The sequence below is a fragment of the Vigna unguiculata genome, chromosome 5 (genome assembly GCF_004118075.2).
Source record: "Vigna unguiculata cultivar IT97K-499-35 chromosome 5, ASM411807v1, whole genome shotgun sequence".
Lineage (NCBI taxonomy): Eukaryota > Viridiplantae > Streptophyta > Magnoliopsida > Fabales > Fabaceae > Vigna > Vigna unguiculata.
The window spans coordinates 41,011,754-41,030,280 of NC_040283.1; the positions used below are offsets into that span (position 1 = coordinate 41,011,754).

The following is an 18,527-nucleotide window of genomic DNA, read 5'->3' on the forward strand; positions in this document are numbered from 1 at the left end:
TTTAAAATGATATATATATATATATATATATATATATATATATATAAAAGAAATAAAAAAGATAATTTAAAAAAAATATTGTAGAACTAATATTTTGGACTGGAGTATTTAATTTATTTTATTTATAGATTGTAGAACTAAAATTGAAGGTATTTTAATTTTAATTTTAATGAATGTTTTTTATCTGTGTAATAATTATCTTTCATCACAAGAACTAATACCTTGTAAAAGAATAACATCTTATTTCAAAGGCGGCTCCAAAAATATTAATCACATTGATATGGTTAAAATCAAACAACAAAGGGGCAAAAAAGGAAAACAAAAATCGCATGAAGGGACGCAATAGCAAGACAAAAAGGATGCATGAATATTTTGCCCCCTCCATCGGTGATTTTTTGTATCACATTATTGTGTTGGTAACGCGCCCACTAGTTTCTCTCCGTCCCTCTTCACTTTTCTTTCGACTTTGGCGTCAACGAACAAACAACATCGCGAAGCAAAGAAAAACCGTTCATTTCTATTCCCTTGGCTACCAACAAATATCTTAATTCCCTCATTTTTCGACGTTATTCTCATTTTTCTTCTCACTGAATCTCTTATCCATTTTCTTCTACCTTTTCTCTCTTCAATTTTATTATATCTCTCTCTCTGTCTAGATATCCGTGTTTTGTCATGAGTAACTACGATACCAATCCCTTCGCCGAAGATGAGGTTAATCCTTTCTCCGTAAGTTTCTTCCCTAACTATTCTCTTTTTGTCCGTTCCTCTCTCATTCAATTTATTAATTGACATAAATTGACTTGCTGTTACATTTTCTCCGATTACGTACTGCATGCTTCTCCCTAACAATAGGACTTTCAATTATCTGATTCATGTTATGGTGTCATTGCTAAATTGAATGGCATTCATAATGTAGCTATACGGAATGATATTTGATGCGATTGTTCAAACATTTTTCAATGTTAATGTGGACTCTGTTCGTGTAGCGATCAAATCTTAGAATGGAAACTTGAAAACAAAACGTTTCTCACGAATGACGCCACATGTAATAATTCTGTGGCACATTCATTCTCTGTCTCTACCGAGCAGGTTTTAGATTGTGGATGTATGTGATGCCATGGCAACCTCTCCGTTGCGGTGGCCGCCACATTCGCGCCATTTTCTAATTGCCAACCTAACATTGATGTTCGATTAATTTTAGTTCTCCGTGTAATTAGTTATTTTTTAAAGTAACATATATATTTGTGGAAAAAATTATCAATTGCTACAATCATAAATGTAAAATATTCTTAATATATATATATATATATATATATATATATATATATATATATATATATAAAGTTAAGTATTGAATTTAGTTTATACGTATGGTTTCTTAAACACATTTAATAGAATATTATTTAAACTGAACTCGATAGGCGAATATTATTTTGAAAGACAATAAAAAAGATACACATAAAAGATAGAGAAAATATCTTTTATATTTTAAAAATTATTTTCATTTTTGGTAAAATAAAAAAATTTCCAATCTGTTTGGAAAGAATTTATGAATATGCTGGAAGCTTTGGAAATCCAAGGTTTTAATAAAGTTTTAAAAGAATGTTACTGGAATTTGAGAAAAAGTAATGGCTTTTGAATTATTTCCGTATTGCTTTGTTATGTTATTGTCATTGATATTCAGAAAAGAAAACTAAAGAAAATGAAATCCTGAATTGACATTAACACATATGCCAATATATTGACATATTCATAAAGTGTGTAAAGCTATTCTTTATACTCTCTTTATGAATACTCTCTCTTTTCGTATTTACGGAAAAGAAAATGTTGTAACTTTTTTTTTTATGAAATTCTTTGTTTTCAATGTTTGCATTAGTTGATTTTTTTCTTAAATTCATTAATTTTCACGATTTTACTAAAAGAGATTTATAAATGTCTGAACAAAATAATATAAAGTTTCTCTGTCTTAACTTAATGGGAAAATATGAATATTTTACATTAAAGTTTCACTCAACAATTTCAATTTTAAATTTGACGAAGGTCTTTTTTCATCATGCAAAAAATATATAGCAATGATAACAATAGAAGATTAGCAATACAAAATTTTAACTAATTTATTGTTTTATTAAAGGTGTGAATTAGTTGAAAGCTTTTTATAAATAATAACAGATAGGATATTAATCATAGTACGGGTTAATTAAGAAATACATAATGATAAAAACAAGTATAAATAAACTAATCATAATTACGATACTCGAGATATGATAAGTTAATTTTATATATTCTAATAATAATTTTACCATCTAAAAATTTCTGCACCTCCAATAATGTTATTAGGACGGACCTGCTAATAGAAAAGCATCAGGGCAATCAAATATTGGTGGTGGTTTATTCTTTAATACCGTAAGTTCTTCCTTCCATGTTATTACTACCATTATATTAACTTATAATCAAATCATGACCTTTGTTATATATTTTTTTAAAAAAAATCAGAATTCAAGAAGTGCATCTACAAAGCTTTCACCCCTGTCTCCTGAGCCTTATGATCGTTCAGCAACTGTTGACATTCCTCTCGATTCCTCAGAGGTATACACCATATTTTGAAAATGTTGAAAGAAATGTAAAAACTGTGCTATATCAATGTTGCTAACAAAATTTTTAATTGTGTAAATTTTTATCTTATAAGGAGCTCAAAGCTAAGGAGAAGGAACTCCAAGCCAGAGAGGCTGAGTTGAAAAGAAGGGAACAGGTGATATATCAGTGACTTACGCAATGAGTTAACTTGGCTACTTACAAGATGTTGAGTTAGTTGATTAACTCGTGATCTTATGATGTTTTGTAGGAGCTAAAACGAAAGGAAGATGCTATAGCACGAGGTATTTTGAGTTCATTTATATATTCCAGAACCCAACAGAAGTTAGGTGGCTTACACTTTGATTTTTTTTTTTTTTTTGCAGCTGGAATAGTTATAGAGGAGAATAATTGGCCGCCTATTTTCCCCGTCATTCATCACGACATTGCAAAAGAAATACCAATACATCTTCAATCAATCCAGTATGTTGCATTTACAACATGGTTGGGTATGTTGAAGTCTATACTACTTTTTTGTTGAAGGTTATGTTTTAGTCATAGCTTCTTGTTTCCTGATAATTAGTTAACACAATCTGAATTTCAAAGTCATATAATGGTTTCGAATGTATACTCTTTCTAAATTTCAAAGTCATCTAATTAGAATCAGGGCCCATTGGAGACAAAATCTGAATTAAATAACTATTTAATTATTTTAAAGACAATCTTTATAAATAGATTGAAATTATGTAAAGTTTATTTATATCTTTAATTGTATGGAGTAATTGGTGAACATTTAGTCTATACACATATATAGGCCTTCTCACGTACGAAAATGTGAAAATCAAATTCATGACAAGCCATGGTTTTGAAATAATCACTATAAAATTCCACGCGTAGTCTATTAGCTCTGAAATATAACCTCCCTGTTTATGCAGAAGTTTCTGGTATAACATCCTTCAATCAACACATATACCTTTATTTTGAACTTTTTAACTATCTGCAGGTTTGATTGTATGTCTTCTATGGAATATTGTAGCAGTTACTGTAGCTTGGATCAAAGGAGAAGGTTTGTTTTGCAGCTAGATATTGGACCATTAAACATAGTAGGAAATAATGTTGTTTACACGAACTTCGTCTTGTCTTGACTTGTAGGTGTTTCACTCTGGTTTCTAGCTATCATATACTTTATTTCCGGTGTGCCAGCATCGTATGTTATGTGGTATCGACCTCTTTATCGTGCTACAAGGTAGTTTTCTATTTTCAATTCTTCTAGCATTGCATGGTGTTCAAGATGAATTTAGCCTTTTCCTAAACTAAAAAAAGAATTTTTAATGTGGTTCAAATGAGCTTTATTGCCATTGTGAAGCATCAGACTTTTTCTGTAGCAGCAGCATATACATACATTTGGGGAATTTATGGGCAGACTGTAAATCCAATAAATCACAACTCTGTCATTGTGAAACTAATATGCTTGGGCATGCAAAGTTTACATTATGAAAATGAATACCTTAATCCATTAGCATTGGAGGAACTCAACGAAGGAGATTTAGAATTGCTGTTGATGGGTTTCAAAATTTGGGATTATGGTTCATAAATTTGTTTAATGTGTGAAATAGAGCACGTTAAAGTGAAAGCTAAAATAAAATAATACTTATTATCATTAATACATTATTATTATAATAATAATATGTATCATCACTGTAAAAATAATAGTATTTTTACTATGCAAATAAATAAAAATGTATTTATAGTATATAAAGTATAGAACTAAAAATACTGAATCTTCCTAGTATGTATATCACAGCCATTTAGTATAAGAAGTTCATGACTCTTTGTTTGTCCCCTCTCTCATTATTAACACTAAAAATTAGAATGTTGTGTTTAATAATTTTGGGCCATCTTCTGTTTCAGGACGGACAGTGCTTTAAAGTTTAGCTGGTTTTTCTTGACTTATTCGGTAAGATTTTACATAATTCCTCCTTGTTCTCATTCTGTTGCTCTGGTTTCTTGAAGTGTTCTTATCAATTTTCCCATTCCTTCTAAACAGGTGCATGTTCTCTTTTGCGTTTTTGCTGCAATTGCTCCTCCAATTATCTTCAAAGGGAAATCTCTCACGTCAGTTCCTTTCTTAAACTACATTCTTTTAATTTAGGACACATTCTTTTAATCTAGGACAAGGGTATTTGACTCAATAAATTTTTTACTCCCATTTAATATTATCCATCATTATTTAAAGAATATTTTTATTAAAGGTTATAAAAGAATGGTGAGAGTGTCAAATGGATGTAACAATTTTGGTATTAAAGTACCATTTTCTTTTAAATTTATTTATTTTTTGTTAATAACATTTTATCCTTATAAAGATTATTAAAGGGTAACGAGAGACAATGTTAAGTTGATGTAAAAAAAACTCTTGCGTGAAAGTACTATTTTCCTTTATTTTAATCTGCTACCGTTCTTCTTTAATCTTTCTCTTGCTAAAGTTGATATGTTAGAGGTTAGGAGAACATTAATAGGTTGCTCCCGTTATAACACAAATAACCTTGTCTTTACCCCTGCCTATCCGATTTATCATCAAGCTAATTGATTTGTCCCTAAACTATTATATGGAGGGGACAGTTGTCTCCTGCACTTGACTTGATTATGTGATCATATTTTTCTTTAACATCTTGTTGAGTTTGATTGAAAGCATATTTAAGATACCACCTTTATCAGTTATGTTATTGCTATATACTCCTTTTGCATCACGGTTGCATTTTTACTTGAATTAACGGTTGTGTTATATGATGTTATGTTGTGGCCAGAGGTATTCTACCTGCATTTGAGGTAATGAGCGAGAATACGGTGCTTGGGGTATGTACCAACTGTGTTATTACTTTTTTGCTTACATTCTATTATTCATTAACAAGGGAGGGGCAATTTATATTCCATGATTAAATGACGCTAAAAGTGCTCAATTACAGATATTTTACTTCATTGGGTTTGGATTTTTCGCCGTTGAATCACTGCTGAGCATTTGGGTTATTCAGGTTTTCGTAATCCTAGCTTTACTTTGTTGCATTCTCATGACTTTCTGCTTTCGTTATTTTTATATTTAATTTATATCTTTGCAGCAAGTATACATGTACTTCAGGGGCAGTGGCAAGGCTGCAGAAATGAGGCGAGAGGCTGCAAAAGGGGCCATGAGAGCAGCTCTATGACAAAGCGATGAAATGTGGAAAATTGCACTTGGAAAGGTCTATCTTAGCGATGGACATCCAAAATATTGATTTGGTGCTTCCCGTTTCTTGTACTTTTCGAGGCTTATGTAATAGTAGGAATGCTTACTCTGCAGATTCTGGCCTAGGAACTCAGTCAAATTAGATGGTTAACACAAACTCTACTTGTGCATACATAAGGCTACATTATTTGAGATTTGAGATAAGCCATTCATGTGTGTATGCCATGTTTCGTAGAATTTTATTTTATATTAACAAACATAGTTTTATGAAAAAAAAAATATATATGTTTCTCGTAAAACAGTAACGTTTATGATTATGCTTATTTTAGAAACTTGAGGTTTATTCACGGATGTGAATTATGAAATTCGTGATGCTGTAAAGCATTTATTGCACTACGATACACAATAAACCAAAAGTTCGTGGTTTGAAAGATAACAAAATATTTTCTAACACAAATTAGTATGGTGGCTGATTGTGTCGGTAAGTGGTATCCATGCAACAGTTAATGGATTTTTTTGTCGTCTGAAATTTTCGTTAGCCATTGCTTAAAAATTCAGACTTAATTTTATTCCGACTACGACATAATGGTAACTTGTTTAGAATAGATTAGTTTTATTTGTTTCTTAACGATAGCTGAAAGCTTGTATTCGAGCATAGTATTCAGGTCAAAGATGATTATTGCAATAGAGAGTTGAAAAATACTTTTCATAAAGATTATTATATGTAAATTACATAGATGATTGTACCATTAACAATAATAATTAAATTTTATGGTTGTTGAACTCATAAGCTTAGAGATTCAAGTGTAATGAGTTAAATTATGATTTAATCAACGATTAAATTATATTATTTTAATTTTTAATACAATATTTATAATTTCATAATATTAAATGGTATAATTTATTATATGTATTATGTCATGCGATACATTCCCTCCTCCACCACTCTTTTTATTCTCTCTAATTTGTTTTCTCTTTTCTTTTTAGTTTTCTTCCTTCATTTTATTCTTTTATAATATAATGACATCTTGAGGAGTTAAAAATCAATTAATCAATCACATTTTTATTAGAGTGTGTTTTTATTTATTCTATAAATTTTTTTCTTCCCTTATTTTTCTAATAAGATTTTGTTATTAATATTGATAGTGTCAGCTGAGAAAAGTGATTCTTTCAACTTATTTTTTCATATATTAGAATTTTGTCATATTTGAATAATTTGATCTAGGTCTCTAGATTTTGGAATAATTAATTACTCAATGAAATAAATATTTAAGATAAAAGGAAATTATTTATATTTTTTATAGAACCAGATGACTTATAGGTGAATGTGACTTGGTCACTAGATTTTTTTATACAGGTTGTTGAATTTGTCTGATAAATTATTGTTTAACATGTTTTGAATTAGATATTTTTATTGACATGTTGATCTGATGATTAAATCATGCATGTGAATTATAGAATTTTCATGAATTGAGTTTTGAATATGATATAGATAAGTAGAATAAATTTTTATATATTTCCTTATGATAATTTATGAAATTGAAATGACCTTAAATATGTATATTTTGAATTAAGGATCATGATTGATTTGAAATTAGTAAAGAAGGATGTTTAAGTAAATCATTGTTCAGAATAATCATTTGAATCGTGTAGAAATTGTATTATTAAAATATTTTTGGAATTGTTCTTGAAATCTTGATTGATTTTGTTGTTGAGTTAATTTTTTCGATATTTTTGTTGAAGTCAAAATATAATGGAGATTGAAACCTTATTCTCTGTTCTATTTTGGCTCAAATAAAAGATTTTTCACTCAAGCCAAAATAGAGTTGAAAATAACCTTGTTTTTAGTCTTATATTCATTCAATGGGAGAATTTTTCACTCAATACAACTAAACCAAAATTTTGTCCATTTTTCCCTTAAGCTAAAAAAGTCTTCCAGAATAAATATTGATGGTTTTTATCTTACCAGATCAAACAATTCAACAAAAGACCATTTTCAATTTCGTGACAAAATTTAGGAACTAAAACGTTAACTCAACAATATTTATTCTTTATGAAATTGAGTCAATTATGTAAACCAGTTCAATATTTAATGTTTGGTCTAGTAAGTGAGTATAATCCTTCTAATAAAATAGATACACATATATTCACTCTTTCATTGCTTTTAATTTGGAATGGTTTTATTTATTTTTACATGTTTGAAGGATAAATATATAAAAAATAATAATAATATCTCCTCTACCCTTAAAATGGCTCTCTACTTTATTAAACTCCATTCAATTATCCCATACCTTCTTAAGGTTTACTACAACTATTTAATAACTTTTCATAATAAAAAATATGGTAAAAGTTACATTATTTAGTAACCCTAAAATAGTAAATAATATTTAGTTAAACAAACCTTCGTTTGTTTTAAAATCTTTATCTCTAAAGTTTTCTTTTGTTTTCATAAAAAAATTGAAACACACGCGCCAGGTAGGGGTCGAACCTACGACTTTCTGCTTAGGAAACAGACGCTCTATCCACTGAGCTACAGGCGCTTTTGATTCCTACAATACACCTGTAATTTTATGAATACTATACTTGTAGCTGTGTTTGGAACATAATGTTTACACTCGTTTTCATCTCAATTTACTCTTGCTTTTTTACCTTTCCTGTACTTCTAAATTCTTAAAGTCACACTTGTGATAAAAATGGGTTTAATTTAGTTCATTAAATTATGTGAAATAGTTATTGATAATACATGGATTAGACATTCATTATGTGTGCGAAACTTTAATGTAAACTAATAGATCAATTGGAATTAAAGACAATAGATTAATAAAATTACTAATTAATAAATACTAAAATTAAATTGAAATTTTATTATTAAGTTATCCCAACATAGTTTTAAACCTTTCAACAAAAAAGAAATCTCATTCCTAACTACCAAACTATCAATGTATAAATTCTTAAACTTCCTTAACTCTTTTGTAAAAAACTTAATTAAGTGTAGTAATAAGCTATTCTTAAAGTTTACTAATCAATACTGTGTTTTAGGAATTAAATTAATAAGATTAATATTTAATATAAATATATTTAACTATGTATGATGCATTAGTTATATTATTATTACTAGTATGAACATAATTTGTGGAAGGTTGAGTACTATAATATTTATCATCAATACAGAGTGCTTATTTGATCTCTTGCAAAAACAAAAATTGAGGGTACTTAAGTAGAATTGTCATTACTGTTTATGATAATTTTTTTTTACAATATTAACAATTATTTTTATTGTTATTAATATTTTAAATTACAATAATCACTTCTGAAGTTTCATAATATTGTACAAACATTTCCTAATTTTTTGTCATTTAAAGTTCAACAGTGTAATATTTTTTCAAACAATAAAAAATTAGTATAATATAAGTGACACTAAAATATTCTTTTAACAAGTAAAGTAGGTAAACGTGGAGATAGAAAATACAGAAAATATTTACATAATTCACCAAATCTCGGGCATGGTTAATATAATTTGCTAAATTTAATTCTAATAATGAAAATTTTAAATTGTGATCTAACTCTAAATTTATAACAATATATAAAGAGGATTTCCTCTTTTATGTTCATATTTCATAATGTCAATTCTATCATTTACAATATAATTATATATTAAATTTTTTAAAATTAACGGGTATTTTTACCTATTTTCTATAAAACTATTTATTTTTTTCTTTTTTGTATTCATCAACAATTAATTTCTTTATTCATTTCACTTTATTTCTAATTTTTAATAAATATAAATTTATTTTATATATTAACTTAATAACATTACATTATTATCACCTGCTAACGTACTATCATTCATTCATATATAACAAAATGCGTATACACAGACATGATATACTAGTTAATATAAAAGAAACGTCATAAGATGAATAACACGTTCATCACACTTATATCTAAAACATTAATTTAGTGTCGTGTTTAAGCATTTCATGCTAAAATATAATTAATTTGATCTTATTTTATTACATTGATTAACAACACGTACTTCTTTTTTCTGAGGTTTTCTTTTCTTTTTTTTTTTTTTCATTTTGCCCTTATTCAAATGCATTGTTACCTCCATCTCTCCATCCTCCCACATCACTACTAACCCCATCACCATCAACTTTAATATTGTCCAACCTCCACTAAGAGTGACAAAAAATAAGTTGGATTCCATCGACCAACTAGTCAACCTATTCAAAATAAAATGGACTGGGTTGAAAATTTTAACATGTTAGTCTATATTAGTCCACTTCATTTGACAAAATACAATTTGATGTGTCAAAATACAAATTAATCCAATCCCACTCGTTGAGCTTTTTTTAAATTAAAAATTAAAATAAAAATAATTTAAAAGATTTTTTTTATATTATATTTTTAAAAGTATAAATATATAATAATATTATAATTTAAAGGATTAAATTTTTTTTTTAGTCCCTTAATTTTTAGCCAAAATAGAAATTAATCCCTCTTCTTCGAAACTTTAGACCAATTTAGTTCCTCATCTTTAAAAACTCGGTAATTTAGTCTTTTTAACAAGATTTTAATAAGTTTATTTGACGTTTTATACACGTTTCTCAGCCAACATTGAACAACTCAAATACTAGCATGAGATGCGTTTGAAACGTCAAATAAATTTAAAAAAAAAATTGGTTAAAAAGACTAAATACACACATTTTGAAAGTTGAGGAACTAGATTAGTCAAAAGCTTCGAAAAAAAATTATTTTCAATTATTACTGAAAAGTTAAGGAACAAAAAACATATTTAACCCTAATTTAAATTATTAACCCTTGCAAATTAAATTCCAATCATCAGTTATGATATAATAATTTAATATGTAAATATAATAATGATTTCAATATCTAATTAAAAACATAAATTAATTAATTAAAAATTTAAAAAATATTTCTTATAATTAATATAATTTTAATATTCATTTATATAATTAAATATATTTTTAATATCCATTCCCGCCCCCTAACACTCCCAGAAAATGAAATTCCAAATGTCAAAATCACAATGTTATATGCAAGTATGCAAGATTTAACAAATGTACGTAGAGCCTACTTCGATTCCACCACTTAGCACACCATACCAAACCTTGCAAGCACAATTAAATCGTTTAGAGTAAAAACGTCAATAATTTCATCTTTGTTTTTGCGCCCTATTATTTTCTCTTACTGGATATTGTAAAACATAATTGATTATTAAGGTGAAACCATTCAAGTTAAATTTAAAGTAAAAGATCCTAATGTTCACACCATTATCAAGTTTTTTAATTAGCTTAACCATTTTGGTCTGCGTACCACCATGGTGGCGGTGGCAGGCATTCTAGTTGGTATTCTCAAAGGACTTCAAGGAGCGAGCGAGAACGTAGAAGACACCAAAATCGAATGAAGGAGAAGACGGACGGATTCAACCCACTTTAAATAATTTTAAGTAAAATAGAAACTATATTGAAGATAAAAAACTAAAATAATCACATTGAATTATCTTTCGAATGTGGAAACTAAAATTTTCGTTTACTCGCACCAAATTAGTTTTATGCTCCTTTTTTATCAAAATGTCGTTAACATTATCATATATCTCAAGGGATCCAGTGCATTGCATGAGAAAGAAAATGGGAACCAAATGGATGACAATTAAAAAGATGTAAAATATATTTAAATATTTTCAATTGACATTTTTTGTTCGTTATCTAGAGGACATTGATTTCCACATTTTAAAGGGAAATTTACAAAAAAGTTGAGCTTTGGTCTTCTAGCTATCAAATGTTTTACGCTAAGTTACACGTTACAATGAAAGAATATCGACACAGGCTTCACAATCACACCAATCCAACCCAAATCCAATGAGAGAAAACTGAGCTGAAAGCATTTTTAAACAGAGGTTGAACGAAAAACAGAACATCCATTAATACCACTAAAGTAAAACAAAAAGTATACTGCATTCACAATTATATCAAAGCATCACCAACCACATCTCAACACGTAAAAAAGCTTCATTAATCTAAAACTCATCCACAAGCACAGTACCAGAACATTAAACAAACATTATAAGCGCACAATTTATGTCCAGATGATTAACACTCGACTACCACTAATTACCACAAAAAACAAACATAAATGTTCAGTTTAAGTCCTGAGGCAAACCATTGGGAGCTCCTCTAGCGCAACCTTCTTGCTTCTCTTTCGGACTCAAGTAGGGTGAGAATGTCTCCTTCTCTCACAGGTCCTTTCACATTCCTCATGATGTGCCTGTTTTGATCATCCAAAAACTTCACTCTAACCTGAGTCACCTGACCTCTAGACCCTGTACGGCCCATAACTTTAACAACAAGAGCGTGCTTCACCTGAGATTCCATCCTGTTCAAACACAAACAACATTTATAATGTTGAACAAAGTACAGATTGCGTACAATGTTGCTAATCATTCCATCTGTACAGAAAAGTGTGGAACAACACAGCAGCCACAGAGATAGAGTTCTAAAATTTCAGATCTTCAAATACAAAACTAAATTCAATTTATCCAAAAGTTTGAGTAACAAGAAACAGATAAATGAGTAACTAAAAGCCATTTAGACTGAAATGAAAAGCATCCCCAAGGTTACAATTGAAAACAAATTGACATCAACAACACCAGCCCATTCCAACAACTTTTAAAGATTCAACAGATGCTTCAGGAATCGGAATTACAAATGTTTCTACAAACACTTTTAGGGGCAGAGTATAATCAGAAAAATGAAATAAGTTTCTAGATGGTAAAAAATCTCATGTATCTTGTCTCTGCTACCAGATTTTTTTAAGTTTTGCACCGGTAAAAACTAGAAGTTTACTTATTTATTTTTTCTTTTCATAAGAAAAGAAAATTATCCTAACATAATTCAGAAGCCAAGAACAAATCCCAAATACAATTTAAAAAGTGTCTCCTTTGACAAAAATATGAGCAGAGAAAGACGTTCTTCTCTATCATAAAGTGGTTCGCAGAATACTGCAAGAAAAATCGGAATTTCAAAAACAGAGAATAACAAATATAAGGAGAAACTAACACGTAGCCTAAAAGACTGACAAGATTGAAGAAAATATTGAAACGGCGGTGAGCGTACCGGAAATTGGTAGTAGGAAAGAGAGGCAAGAGTGGCGGCGGCTTTCTCTTCTATGATTCTATCTGTGGCAGAGGACAATCGCAACTCAAAACCCTAGTTTATAAAGCTCTTTACAGCTTTTAAATTTTCTTTTCAATAGCAACGCTGTGTGACATAAGCCCGTGTTAAAAGTTGAAGATTTCAACCTCTTATGGCCCGTTTTCTTTTTGTTGATACGTTTTTAAAAAATAATATAATTAAAAATATTAATTTTTTATATAACATTTTTTAAATTATAAATATATAAATGTTGTTGTAATTTAAATCATTAACACTTAAATATTCAGTCTCAATTATTATTTATAATTAATTAATTTAATATGTAAATATAATAATTATTCTAATTTATTTAATTAAAAATATTAACTAATCAATTAAAAGTTAAAAAAATATTTCATTTGATTAAACATACTTTTAATACTAATTTATATGTATATAAGTAAATTTAAAAAAAATTAAAAAAATAAAAAAAAACAAACTCACAAACCAAACCGACTCATCCCGTTAGTTCATCCTGTACAAGACAGGTCATGATTATTGGTCTGTTTCTGTTTGATGGACCAGTTCGGCTCGGCCCACTTTTGATGGATTACAAACAGATCGAGCCAAAACAGGTTGGTTGACCCATTTTGCCACCCCTAATGTGACACTCCTTTTAACTGTTTTCTTTGATTAAGATTTAGGATAATATAAAAAAATTCATAATTTCTAACAAATTTAAATACCTTAGATTTCAATTAATTTTTTATGTTTTAAGAGATTTAAATATATTAAATTTCATTAATAGAAAGAAAAATGCATCTCACATTAGTTTAAAAATAGTATTTCTTATAATAAAAAAATATTTATTTATTGTAATAGAGAGTTGATGATGAACACACCTCAGCCAACGCATCAGCAAAAGGTAGAGACATCTTTAGTCAACATGTTATAACAAACGGTTGTGACATCATCGACCATCCACATAAGTAATTTAACCATAAACTTGTAATTAAGTAATAAAGGCTAAGAGATGATTAATCAAGATACAAAATCCTAAAACGACATAAACATATGGATCTTAGGCCCAACAAAGACAATACCCATTAAGTGTACTATAAATAGTTAATGTTCACGAGGTATGTCAATGGATTCATTTATCCCATTCAGAACAAGTTATTGATTTGAATGTCAAGTAATCTTTGTAGACTCCCCACCAAGGACATCCAAGTCACACTAGAAGAAGACGTATTAGCATAAAAATGTAGAGGACATAGAGTGAGAAGGCACACGCGTGATTGTGGGTACATCTTTATCTAGTAAGAACACACACAAAACACACATACACACATTTAAGACTTTTAATACACCTTATAATTAAGTAGACACTTGTGTTTGAACTATATTTCATTAGTTTATCAAGAAAAATATGTATTCCTTGGTGATTCTTTGCATAACTATTCAAACATTAGATACTTTGTAGTAAAAAATATGATGAGAACACAAACACGTAAATTCCTGAAGCATGTTGAAATACTTTCCTTAAGGATTTATCCGTAGTGTATGCGCAAATCCCCCAAGGTACAACAAGAACATCTTGGATATATTTCGAAAATAACAGAAACTAGCAAGATAAACTCTTTTAAAGAGTATAAATAACCCAAGATAATAGAAAAAATATATAAAAGAAGAAAAGAACAAAGAAACCAAGAGAGAATGGGATATGAGTTGAATTGCGTCTCTATTGGAGAGCACCATACCACCTTTTTATAGGTGTGAACGAGGGATGGTGATAGGTTAAAATCCCATGGCTCATGATGAATATCTTGTAACAACTCAACAACAATCATATTATTGTAAATACCAAATCGAAATTGCTCTAGCTATAATGGCCAAATTGCAACTGCATATTTTGCAAAAAAAAAAACAGATTTTACAACATATACTTATCATATAAAAAATATATTTTTAAATTTAATTCAATCTTGTAAACTAGTTTAGGAATGTGAACTTTGCACTCACTTATATGTGTATGTATATTACATTTCAGTTATATATTTAGATAATGTGGAATTTTCAACACCATATGAAAAACCTTAAGAGTGTGTTTGGATAGAGTATTTTAATGAAGTAATTCATTTTGTTGAAGAATTTAGATTTCTTTGTAATGAAATGCTTTGTTTGGATACAGAAATTAAAAAGCATTTCAAATGCAAGCATTGTTTTGAGGAATTTCAATAAACTAAATTAATATAAATTCAAATACCCTCAAAATAGGTGGAATTTGAAATTCTTCTCACTCAACCTCACATTTTAGACTCTTTGGTAGGCTCGATGACACAAACGGGACCGACAATTCAGACGGGTCCAACGACCCAAATGGGCTCGACGACCCAGATGGGTCCAACGACTCAAATGGGCTCGACGATCCAGACGGGTCCGAAAACCCAGACGGGCCCAACGACCTGAATGGGCTCGATGATCCAGACGGGTTCGTCTATCGACCCGAACTGGCCCAACGACTCAGACGGGGCAGACTATCCGGACAAGACCAATGATCTGACGGGTTCGACAATCTAGACGGGTCCGATGACCTGGACAGGCCCGACAACCCGAACGGGCTCGACAACCTAAACGGGCCCGACAACCCGAATGGACCCTTCCAAACCGTCAAGCCCGATGATCCAAACGGGCCCGACAACCCGGACGGACCCTTCCAAACTGTCAAGCCCGATGATCCAGGCGGGCCTGACGACATGGATGGTTCCGACGACTCAGACGGGCCCGACGACTCGGACATGTCAAACTATCCGGACGAGCCTAATGACCCAAACGGGTCCGACAGTTTGGAAGGCCCGTCCGAGTCGTTGGACCCGTCCAGGTCGTCGGCCCTTCTAGGTCGTCGGGCCCGTCCGGGTCGTCGGGCCCTTCTTGATCGTCGGGTTTCCAAATTTATCATGAACTCAAAACATAATTAAGCCTAAAATAAATATTGTTAAAATTAAATTTTATCTCACAATAAATTCAATTTTTTTTTCCAAACAAGAAATTGAGATGTAAGGTATTTTAATTTCCTTATCCAAACAAATTATTTAAAAAATGAATGGAATTTAATTACAAGCAATTCAAATGCAAAGCATTTCAATTTCTAAGTATTGTTAAAATGCTTCATCCAAACACAAGGTAAAGGTTCATGCAAAAGACATCAAGCATAGTGAATTAATAAAGATTGTTGTAGGACATTAATGCTCAAAGACTCTTCAATATATCAAATCATCATCAACAAAAAAAAAATAAAATAGGTCTTCTTTTCGACATGGCATTAGAGTGTGCATTTTCATTCATGCAATGGTGATTTACATGCAAATCAAGTTTTCCATAAAAATAACAAATAAGGATCCTTGCCTTAGACCACACAAGACAATGATACTATGACTCTCATTTTTTGACTCTCATTCTTTATTCTCTAACATGACTTAGTGTGGATCATTAATTGATGTACCACTATCTTTCTCTCTGAAAAAATCAATGACTCACATTATATTAGGAAGTAAAGAACGGAGTAAAAAATTGAAGTCAAAGTATAATTTTCGACCAACAAATAATGATTTGAAGTAAAATGGATAGATTTGCATATCTCAAACTCCCACGTGATTAAACTCATTATTTTGCAAGTAACTCATATTCGAAATAACTTTAAAAAAATTGATTTACTCAATTGCAAGTATTTTCAATGTTCATTTTCATGGCTATTCATCTTCCTTTTCTATAGTATTGCGTGTGTGGTGAATAATATCGTGTGCAATAATGGACTTGTATTTTACAAGTTTTGATGAAATAAATCTCCTTTGAAAGATTCAATAATATTATTTAAATATGATCTAAGTCAGAAAATTATAATTGTTTTATTACTTTTTTTTCATATTATATTGCATGAATAGTTATAAGATCATTAACATATTTGACAATATGTCTTGCTTAATGATTAAAGTAGTTGATGTTGATAAGAATGTTGGGATTAAACTTAGCTAATCTTCTTCTACTGTATGCAATGTTATGTACTGGCTTATAATATATGATGATTATTTTAGTATATTAAAATGAAAGATGTAAGCATGTTGTTAAAGTAAAACATATACATATTAATATGATCCAATAAAAAATAAATATAACTCAAAATTGATGCTGATGTTGACACTGTAATAGCTAAAATAATAAATTTTATAAGGTACAACTATAACGTTAATACTAATAATAATAACAATGGATTATAATAAATAATATAAATATTAATAATGTCATATTAAAATGTATATTTTTCGCAAATATGTATGATATTAATAATTTCTGATTGATGTATTAAATGATAACTGGTAATTCAACCATTAATATTAAATGGTGAATCAAATTTTATCAAATAATATATTTTATAAATTAATATGCCATATATTAGAAATATAATTAATGTTTGGCTTTTAAAAATTGTAATTAAATTTAATTAGTTAAATAGAATTAATCATACAATTTAATTTGTATAACGACTAACATAACTGATAACATTAATAATAATAATAATAATATATTTAATATTAATTAATTACTAAAAAATCTTCAGTAAATATAAATATAAACTTATAAATACAAAATTTTAATTCAATCAAAATGTCATCTTTGAAATAATCTTTGATTGCTGATATACATATACATAATACATTGTAAATAATATATATTAGATAATATACATATTCTATTGTTTGGGTAAATATGTATAATTTCCGTAAATATCTATAATATATATATATACAGAGAGAGATTAAAATTAAAAAAGTCAATAAAAAGTAATTAGTCTGTATTACTATCAATAACAATAAATTTATATACATAATATATATTAATATATATTGTATAATATCTTATACATAATATGTATATACATAATATATATATATATATATATATATATATATATATATATAAAATATTGTTTGTGTGAACATATAATGGATAGAATGTTCCTAATTGATCTCAAACTAAAAGTAACAACAAAATATTTCTAAGATAATAATATTTTAACTCACTTATTTTACACATTTTTAATTCACCACTTCAATTACCATTAGATAATTATATCACATCACTAAAAAGAATCAAAATAGATGATTGAAATAATGGGTTAAAAGTATATCAAAAAAGGTGGATTAAAATATCATTATTCATATTTCTAAGCATAACACATTTTGAATCAAATAACAAAATACATGTTGTAAGTACACATATCGATATAAATTGTTCTTATATTTACCTTGTATTTGGATGAAGATTTCAACAATTCCAAAAAATCGAAATACTTAGTAATTGAATTACTTATGATTAAATTTTCTTCATTTCTTAAATAATTAGTTTGGATAAATTAATTGAAATATTTTAAATTTCAATTTTCATGTTTGTATAAAGCAAATTAATTTATGACTAGGATAAAATGTTCATAATTGATCTCAAACTGAAAGTAACAACAAAATATTTATAGGATAATGATATTTTAACTCACTTTTTTTGACACATTTTTAACCCACCACTTCAAT

The 18,527-nt window shown here is 28.7% G+C and overlaps 2 protein-coding genes and 1 non-coding gene across 3 annotated transcripts; 1 reads left to right on the forward strand and 2 right to left on the reverse strand.

The window, feature by feature from the left end:
* The first annotated feature begins 380 nt into the window (after positions 1 to 380).
* LOC114186050 (secretory carrier-associated membrane protein 1-like) lies at positions 381 to 6,013 on the forward strand. Its single transcript, XM_028074050.1, has 13 exons — positions 381 to 726; positions 2,338 to 2,403; positions 2,494 to 2,586; positions 2,687 to 2,749; positions 2,843 to 2,876; positions 2,958 to 3,080; positions 3,575 to 3,637; positions 3,724 to 3,817; positions 4,483 to 4,528; positions 4,619 to 4,686; positions 5,376 to 5,424; positions 5,535 to 5,600; positions 5,685 to 6,013. Exons 1-13 carry the CDS (start codon positions 673 to 675, stop codon positions 5,769 to 5,771), a joined length of 906 nt encoding a protein of 301 aa, XP_027929851.1. The 5' UTR covers positions 381 to 672; the 3' UTR covers positions 5,772 to 6,013.
* Positions 6,014 to 8,258: 2,245 nt separating this feature from the next.
* On the reverse strand, positions 8,259 to 8,331 carry TRNAR-CCU. Its single transcript has one exon. It is a non-coding gene; the product is annotated as a tRNA-Arg (tRNA).
* Positions 8,332 to 11,712: 3,381 nt separating this feature from the next.
* On the reverse strand, positions 11,713 to 13,083 carry LOC114183377 (40S ribosomal protein S28-like). The gene is made up of 2 exons (XM_028070386.1): positions 12,928 to 13,083; positions 11,713 to 12,187 (listed from the first exon to the last, which is right to left on the reverse strand). Exon 2 carries the CDS (start codon positions 12,184 to 12,186, stop codon positions 11,989 to 11,991), a length of 198 nt encoding a protein of 65 aa, XP_027926187.1. The 5' UTR covers position 12,187; positions 12,928 to 13,083; the 3' UTR covers positions 11,713 to 11,988.
* Positions 13,084 to 18,527: the final 5,444 nt, after the last annotated feature.

What these genes read in the sequence shown, in the direction of transcription:
- LOC114186050 (XM_028074050.1), top strand. Translation starts at nt 673, where the DNA reads ATGAGTAACTACGATACCAATCCCTTCGCCGAAGATGAGGTTAATCCT. An exon ending in ATGAGGTTAATCCTTTCTCC is followed by an intron (nt 727 to 2,337) that starts GTAAGTTTCTTC and finishes TAATGTTATTAG; the next exon opens with GACGGACCTGCTAATAGAAA. An exon ending in GGAAGATGCTATAGCACGAG is followed by an intron (nt 2,877 to 2,957) that starts GTATTTTGAGTT and finishes TTTTTTTTGCAG; the next exon opens with CTGGAATAGTTATAGAGGAG.
- LOC114183377 (XM_028070386.1), bottom strand. Translation starts at nt 12,186, where the DNA reads ATGGAATCTCAGGTGAAGCACGCTCTTGTTGTTAAAGTTATGGGCCGT.